Below are 8194 nucleotides of genomic sequence, written 5' to 3' on the forward strand. Positions count from 1 at the left end.
TCATACAGGAATTGTACCAGCTTGGAAGTTCTTGGAAGTTTTTCTTTCAGGATATGTAAACTGTTGATTACAGAAAATGTTTAAACTCCTTTGACCTCCTGTCATAACACAGTTATATTTCTGGAGACAACAGGCACATACAATTGCAATAGGTTCAACAAGGAAAGAGGAGCAAATGTATTTAGTTGGAATATTAAAATGCAGACCTGCATTAATTATTGCATTTGGTCTGTATTCGCTGTGTGCTTAAGACTGCATTAATTGCAAGTAATTGTGACTGATTGTTTCCATGAGAAGCAGTGGCCTGTGGTTATGGGCACTTGAACTAAAAGGCAATATTGCAGATGAGTATTTCCCCTGATGATGGTCTCATTAAATTAGGACACTCTGTAATGGCATTGGATTGCCTGGGAACGTATTCAGATTTATGTAAAGCAATTAACAGTAGTTGAAAAAAAAACCAACAAAAAATGAGAGGAGGATACTCAGGGCTGGTCAAAGAGCTATTACTCTGTGGTCTATTTTGGTGATTGTGTGTGGCACAGGGTCTACTCTCTCAACTTCAATTTCCTTTTCTGTTGAAGGCATTTTAGCAGGGATGGGTGAGTGACAGAGCAAATTACGTTTGATTTACTGTTCCTAAGAGGTTCATTTTTTTCTTACAAAAGTTCATTCTTTTTCTTACAAAGGAACAGGACAGTCCAAACAGGGTGTCGCTGAGTGAAAACCCTATTCAAGGATGTGGTCTTAGACAGCACTAGTAGTGTATATAATTTTAATCTGTTGATCTGGTAGCAGATCCATGCAGAACCTGAAGCAAGCATCCTGATTTTTTTTCCAAAGCACTTCAGACTGAGACCTCACTGTGGCAGATGCTTTAAAAAGAATAAAAACTCTTTGCTAGCAGCCCCTGCCTTAAGGAGTTTATACAAGTGTTGACATATCACGACTTAACTAATTGAGGCTTCATTTCACAATTTTTTTTCTGGCATCTTACCAAAGACAAGAAAATTTTCTGAGGCAAAACAGTCCTTGAGAGAACATTATGAAAGAATTTAAACACAGCCTCCATTAAAGCTAATGAAAGAAGTTTTTAAATCAACATGAGTTTTTTAATCTCTTCTACAGGGAAAGGGGTAATCTTGTTAAGCAGAAAATATAGATAAGCTCTGTAAGTCTAAGTACCCTCAAAACAGTTATTTAAGTATCCAATGTCAGATAAGTAGCACCATTTTCTACAGTAAATCATACAGTAAGCATTGAAGTGTATCCACTGCTTTCCAAAGGGTCCAGTGGCCAGCATCAAGATTTTAATCTTTAACTTGCTTTTTTTCTCTCCAAAACGAATAGTTGCAAATATTGTGTCCCAATTGCAGATAAAAGTTCATAGGTGGGAAACAACATATCTGTAATAAAACTTCAGCTTTCTATGACTTTCATTTCCTGCTTGAAATTTCATAGCTGGTGGGATACTTGCAAGAGTTGTGTTCTGAAGAATATGGAGTATACTTATTAGTAAAGTCAGGTTTTAATTATACTTTTTTGTGTTTTAAAACCAGATCTTGTGTGGTTGCCAGTTGCTCTACCCTAACTGCTGTAAGTTTAGCTCATTTTTATAATCCTCAGGAAACTTGTGTTGTCTGGAGGGCTAGCCAAACAGGATGCTCAGGAGGCTGAATTGCATGTCCTGTCCCCTACATGCTCTTCTCTCTCCCCCAGTGCAACAGCTTATCCTCCTCTACATTATTCTGCAGAATACTGCTGCTCAAGGTTTACTGTCCTATGAGGTTGAATCGTTAAAGGGATTGTCAGCTGTCATTTAACTGGAGGAGTGAAAAGTAGAAGAGAATGAGTAAGGAAATTGGTTAGGGTTGGAAAAGGTTGGTGAGATCCACATGGGAACTGAGAGGGTTAGGGAAAGGATATGGGTTGCCATGGAAAGTAGTGGGGAGTGAGACCTGTTGGGATGGGCATAGGAAAAAATATGATTTTTGAAGAAGAAGTTAAAAAACCAGGAGAGCCAGCATGAGGGAAAGAAGAAATAAGAAAAAGTGATACATGGAAGAGGGAAAATAAAGTATAGAAATGGAAGGAAGAGGTTTGCAAAGGAAAGGATAAAGAAAAAAAAGATATATATATATATATTTAACCCAAGAAAGGTTAAACAAGAAGTTTATAAAGTACAATTAAGTAAACTGAAGTGGTGAAAGGCCTTGAGACAGTAATTCAACACTGCATTTCTGAGGACACCGAGAGGAAGACTCAAGGATGGTAGAAGGCAATAACTCCCTGCCATGGGCATGACTCCACATGCAAGAAAACGATCAGATAAGGGCTATAATGTAGTGCAAAATGCACTGATGTGCTGACATGCTACAACAATTTCATAAAATCTGAACCATTCTCTCTTTTCCTCTGTGATCAGTTGAAGTAGGAGAAGATGAGTGTATATCTGATTTTGACTCTTCTGCTTTGACTCCCTTTTCTGCTGTAATTTCTAGCCAGTATCACTCTTTTTTGCTGCTATATGTTGCTTTCCCTAAACTGCTTTATTCTGTATGTAAATGTATCAGGAGGGCTATTCTGGGTTTTTGGTGGAAACCTACTGAAAACTGAAAGTTGAAAATAATAACATGAGTGTATCATGGGAAGGTCAGTGCCCAGATCCATGGCCTTTAACTCTCTTAGAAGGAGATGTTGTGAATTGCAAGCACTATGAGTGACATTCCATTTAAAAGTCCTACGGAAGACCTCCCAACTGTGTAACACTAGCAGAAGAACCCAGAAGATTCATTGATGCTCAAATATTAGTTCAGAATTTTCTGTGAAATCAGATTTACCAGATATCATCAATCAAGGGAATCCTTCAGCAGTTATGTTACATATTTTGGCTTTTGTGTTGGGGAATAAGAGTTCCTCCTAAATAATTATGTCCATGTCTGCAAAGACAGGCACAGACAGATACAAGCCTCCTCTGTGAAACTGCCAAAGTGGCTGAACTAAACCAGGTCTAGTCTGCAAACCGTAGCCTTATTAGGCAGGGTTTATTAGCTCAGGCACAGTGCTGTATTTATGTGACTATATGGCTTCTGGACTGGAGCTGGCTATTATCCCGCCAGCTCAGAAAGTGGTCTGAGGAAGCTCACATCTGTCATGCCAAACACATGTTCTAGAAGAAGAGTGGAAAAATCCTGTTGGGACTGGTAATGTTTCAAAATACAGTATTATTAGTAACTTTTGTACGTTGGGGTTGGGTTTTTGATTTTTTTTTCTTGCTAGTGTACTAAGGAAGAAGTTATTAGTAACAGAACTCAGTTCTTTAAGAGAGGAATTTGTCTTAAAAGACGGGTGCAAAGACACCACTTCTGTTTTCCATGTTTACATGGTAGTGAATCACTTCAGCAGATCCTGGGAAGCCTTCTGCAGAATGTCTTTATTTTTGTATTTTAAACTGTTGATGAAGTGGAATGTTCTGGATCAATCACACCACATGTTAACAACTGAATCACTCAACAATAAAAGCCATCCAGGGAACTTAAACAGCAGCCATTGTACTTTTCTGATTTTTCCCTTGACAGCATGTTAATAATGCCATTATAGGCTGCCTACAGCAGAAAATAGTCATCATATCTTCTACATGGCATTGTCTGAAGGATAAGGAGGTGTTTTGACGTTCCACGTCCACCTGTGGTAAAGCAGAGATGGGGAATACTTACAGATGCCACGGCTGCTGAGGGCAGGCTGTAATATGTTCTCATTTGCTCTGGGGTAGAGATGAGGAAGTGGAAAGGAGGCCTTAGCCAACTTTGCTCAAACCTACCAGCTGAGGAACCAAACACAGCTCAGGTGGAAAGAATGGGCCAGCTATTACTGCAGAAAACCTTTGTGGGATGAAACCTGTGCAGCCTTAAAACTGAAGCTTGTATTCCTTTCTATATGGAAACCACATGTGCTGAAGTCTAAAGTTTGTTTTTGGTTGGTCAATTAGAGATCCTACAAAGGGAAGCTCATTTTCAGAGAGGAAGGACAAAAGCTTCTAATAAAAGGCTCCCGTAAGATAATTCACGCTGTGTGCAGACAATCACTAATGATCCTTGAATGTCTTGCTCTACTTTTCTAGACTGTTGATATATTGTTTGCAAAGCTCCTGGGAGATCTGCACATTTTTGTTTCCCCTCTTACAGAGATTCAATCTCTATTTTTAACACACTATGTAAGTGTAGAGTTTTCTGGGAATCTAACATTTTATTCTATGCTTAATATTGCTTCTGTGTTTTTCCCACCTTCTGAATTTCCTGTTTCATTTAAATTTTCTTTTAGTATTTCCTTTTGTTTATTCCTTATTTAGTATGCAAGGAAGTTACCATTCAGAGCAAGACAGAAATGTAAAGTTGGAAAAATATTCTCAAAAGATCTATGCCAAAAACTGAATAAGTCTATCTTGAACATAGCTGACAGATAGATGTTTGTTTCCAATCTGTTCTAAAACAATGTTCAATTAAAGATGTCTCACAGAGTTTCTAGGTAGGTTGCTCTTGGTGCTTTCTTATGCTTAAAGATAAAAAGTTGGGTTTTTTTCTCCCCTGATATCTAATATCCATCTAATGTTCAGCATTTGATTCTCTGTAACTTCAGGGTAATTTTCCTCTGTACTATCCATTTTTTACATTTTTGTGTTTCTTTATTAATATCTGTGTCCTAAGAATTGTGTACGCATTCTTGTTATAATTCCTTCTTCAGGACTGCTTTTCAGATATGCATAAATTCCATAAAATGCACAAGAAGTAAAACTTGCAAGAAACTGATGCTGTTTTGAAGATCCCTTAGTGGTGAAAAGGAATACCTTAAATTTATGATGCCTCAGCAATAAGACTTCTTCTATCCTCTTTGATAAAGTCATATATATTTAATCAATTTGTATCTGTCTGTTTCCTCTTTATGAATAATAGTAGTACTGTAATGACACTGTAGGTCAATCCTCACAACAAAACAGTGTTTTCTGTCCATAACAAAACTGTTACTTAAAAAATCTTGACCTTCAATCCCTCTCAAAGTTGAAGAAACCTCCCTAGTACAACTGACTCTCTGAAAATGGCATGAGATGATTCTGGATGCTTCAGAGTCGCTTACCATCTATGGAGGGTTTTATCAGTCCTTGTTTTTGCCATCAGCACAGCTGTTAAAAAGTATAACAGACTTTTATTTGCCATTGAACTGTGTATTATTCTCCATACTAAAAAGGCAGGATATAAAATGTTGAGAGTTTAAATATTGATCTGGAGGGGTTATCGGGCTTTTAGCTGAGCCTTCAGTAGTCCTTTATGTTGAAAATGCATTGAACTGTCAGCTACATAAATTAATGAATGGATACTGGAATCCTTAACTACAAGAATCCTCACTGTCAGTGATACCTTGGTAAAACAAGACAAAGCATGGATACAATAAATTTTAAATTCTTGTTTGTTTGTTCTAGAAATGGTGCTGCTGGATTAACAGCATTGATTTGGTTTGCTGCAATATGAAATATAGAAAGTATAATCTTAGGATCAGAAATTCTAATCTGGTGATTCTCTTCTTTCTGTGGGAGTGGAACTGATAATAACTGTCTGTCCTTGTAAATGTTTCAGAAATCTTTGATAAAAGGCATTGTAATAAATAAATGTGTTAATCCTTTATATAAAGCATAGATCTGCATATAGATAGAAATCTTGCCAAAGCGTTATATACCTTTAACTGTGTTAAAATTCTAAAAAAGTTAATACTGCTGTGGACTTGATAGCTTTTGATAAGGAATTTTGCTGCTTTTATGTTTATGATGTAATAGAGTGGAATCGTTTTACAAGTAATTTTTTCCTCTAGATAATTGTAATGCCAAAATGTGCTTTTTGATATTTGGAGTAGAAACTAAGCAAACAGATAAGTAAATTTCCTTATGGGGCTCTGTGTAATATGCATATTTTGTTCCTTTTAACTCCTTTCAGCAACCCAGTGTAAACATGGTGCAGTCTACGATACCTGTGGTCCGGGATGTGTCAAAACATGTGACAACTGGAATGAAATTGGACCATGCAACAAGCCCTGCGTTGCAGGGTGTCACTGCCCAGCAAATTTAGTTCTTCACAGAGGAAGATGCATCAAACCAGTCCTGTGCCCACAGCGGTGACATTCGTTCTCTTTCAGTGGACACTGATGCGGGTGGTCACTTACCCCTTTGATGCTCACAGCCAGTGAAGGACTCCAGCTGTTTGTGTGCAGATTCTGCAAGGTACACATCTACTCAGAGAGTGTAAATATGCTACTCTGTGTGTGCTTGTGTGTCTCTAAGTACACACACACGGCACCTAGAAAGATATATAAATGTATACTGTGTGTATGTAGACACACGTGTCCATACACAAGTGCCCTAAACTTAAGTACAACCCATATATTTATATATATGTCCACACACAAATATACATAATTTCTATATACCATAGAAGGATGAATTATAATATGTATATTTTTTGCTATAAAGTTTATGTATTATTATTTCTAGGACCCTGATCTGTAAGTCATTGTATAAATAAACCAGGTGTTTTTAATATAATATTGTGGCATGAAAAGATTTGATGACTTTGCCATTGCATAAGTTTGTTGTTTCCAAGGAGACTTTTCTAGGGCCATAGCAATGCCAGGCTGGATTAGTTTCAACACAGAACTTGGATTTACAGTTGTACAGGAAACACATTTCTCTGGAGATGGAGGATTTATCTAGGAATATTTCATGCGTACCTTAGAGCTGCGTAGTGATTGGTGACAGTGCTTAATCAGGCAGAGAAAGCTGGGGATTGGTTTTTATGCTTTACTGAAATAACTGTGCAAAATTATTTCCAAAGCTGGTTGGACAATGGCCAGGATAGAGATATTTCTTTCTGGAACGGCACCAAAGAGTCAGGGGCCAGATTTTCAGAAGTGTTTGGCACCCAACAGCTCCCTTTGAAAATGTGACCACTTCCCATTTCATATCCTAATGCCCCATGTCTGTTATTGTGTTTGGCAGTAGCCATGAATACACAATGAGGAGCTTGAAGAAAATATTCATGTACATATTAGCCCCTTAAACATGTTTGAAACGCCTAGGTTTGTTTCATGTCTCCCCCAAATATTACACAGAAAGCAAATCCCACTCTGAAATGTTTGATTTCAGTGTGCGTTAAAACATAAAATAATGCCAGGCTTAGTAACTCATTTAATTTATCAGCATGGTTTAGAAGAAAGACAAATTCACCCCCCTGAAAAACAGTAGAGAATGTCAAATGCAAGTTGGAGAACTGCAATTTATTTCCATAGTGGTCTTTTGGTTGACGTTTAAGAACATGTGGGCTCTGTGAAGTTTGTGTGACTTTTGAAGTCTCCCAGGGGAGCAGCAATAATATGTGATTTCATTAGAAACTGTTAAAAAAGCCATACAACTTTCTCAAGCCAGAAGGGACAGGGGGCTATTTTTCTTCACTTTAAAGCCTCTTGTAGAGCCTGATGGAACGGTCTCTGGAGATGACAGAAATCTTTGTACATCTGATTTAGGTTTATAATGAAGTAATATCCTCCCACACAGCTACTTCCATCATGCCTTGCATTGAAATTGCACATTGTAATGCTTTGAACAACTTTCTCCTTTAATTCTTTTCTCTCCAGGAATTTAAGCAGGGCCTGAGCTTACAGTAAGTGAGTGGGTAAACACTTGAGTTGTACAACCTGTCTGTAATCCTACCCTGGAGGAAGATGCTGAGTGAACCTGGTTAATTTAGGCACCACACTATCCAAAATGCTGTACCACCACAGTGTTAAAAAGAGCTGGGCATATAATGCCAAGAGTGTTCCATGGATGTTCATCCAGATTTTAAATAAACTCAGCTTGATCTTTTTATGTCCCTTTTGTGTTCGTTTTCTCGGAAAAATCAAATAATTCCGTTTTACTGGCAGAGAGGGTTTTGAAGACTCAGACACAAGTGCACTGGGAAGCAGAATTGCAAATGTACAGATCCCATCAGAGCAGGCAACTAGAAAACTTTTATATGGCTCATGTGCTAATGGAATGGCAAAGCTGAAATTTAGAACAATTGCAGTTGGTTGAAAGAGTTAAAATATAAAATGGTAGTCATTAAAATGATTTAAAGCGTCAGACCAAAGAGCATTTCAGCCTGTGAGCTTTCAA

General features: G+C 37.7%; 1 protein-coding gene across 7 annotated transcripts in view; it reads left to right on the forward strand.

Moving 5' to 3' along the window:
* BMPER (BMP binding endothelial regulator) overlaps positions 1–7906 on the forward strand; it is a 151124-nt gene extending 143218 nt beyond the window's left edge. For all 7 annotated transcript variants that reach the window (XM_069007593.1, XM_069007595.1, XM_069007594.1 and 4 more), the window contains one exon: positions 5982–7906. In XM_069007593.1, coding sequence (XP_068863694.1) covers positions 5982–6163 — 182 coding nt within the window. In that variant the 3' untranslated portion in view covers positions 6164–7906. The remainder of the gene's footprint in view (positions 1–5981) is intronic.
* Positions 7907–8194: the final 288 nt, after the last annotated feature.

Source organism: Aphelocoma coerulescens, chromosome 2 (genome assembly GCF_041296385.1).
Source record: "Aphelocoma coerulescens isolate FSJ_1873_10779 chromosome 2, UR_Acoe_1.0, whole genome shotgun sequence".
NCBI lineage: Eukaryota > Metazoa > Chordata > Aves > Passeriformes > Corvidae > Aphelocoma > Aphelocoma coerulescens.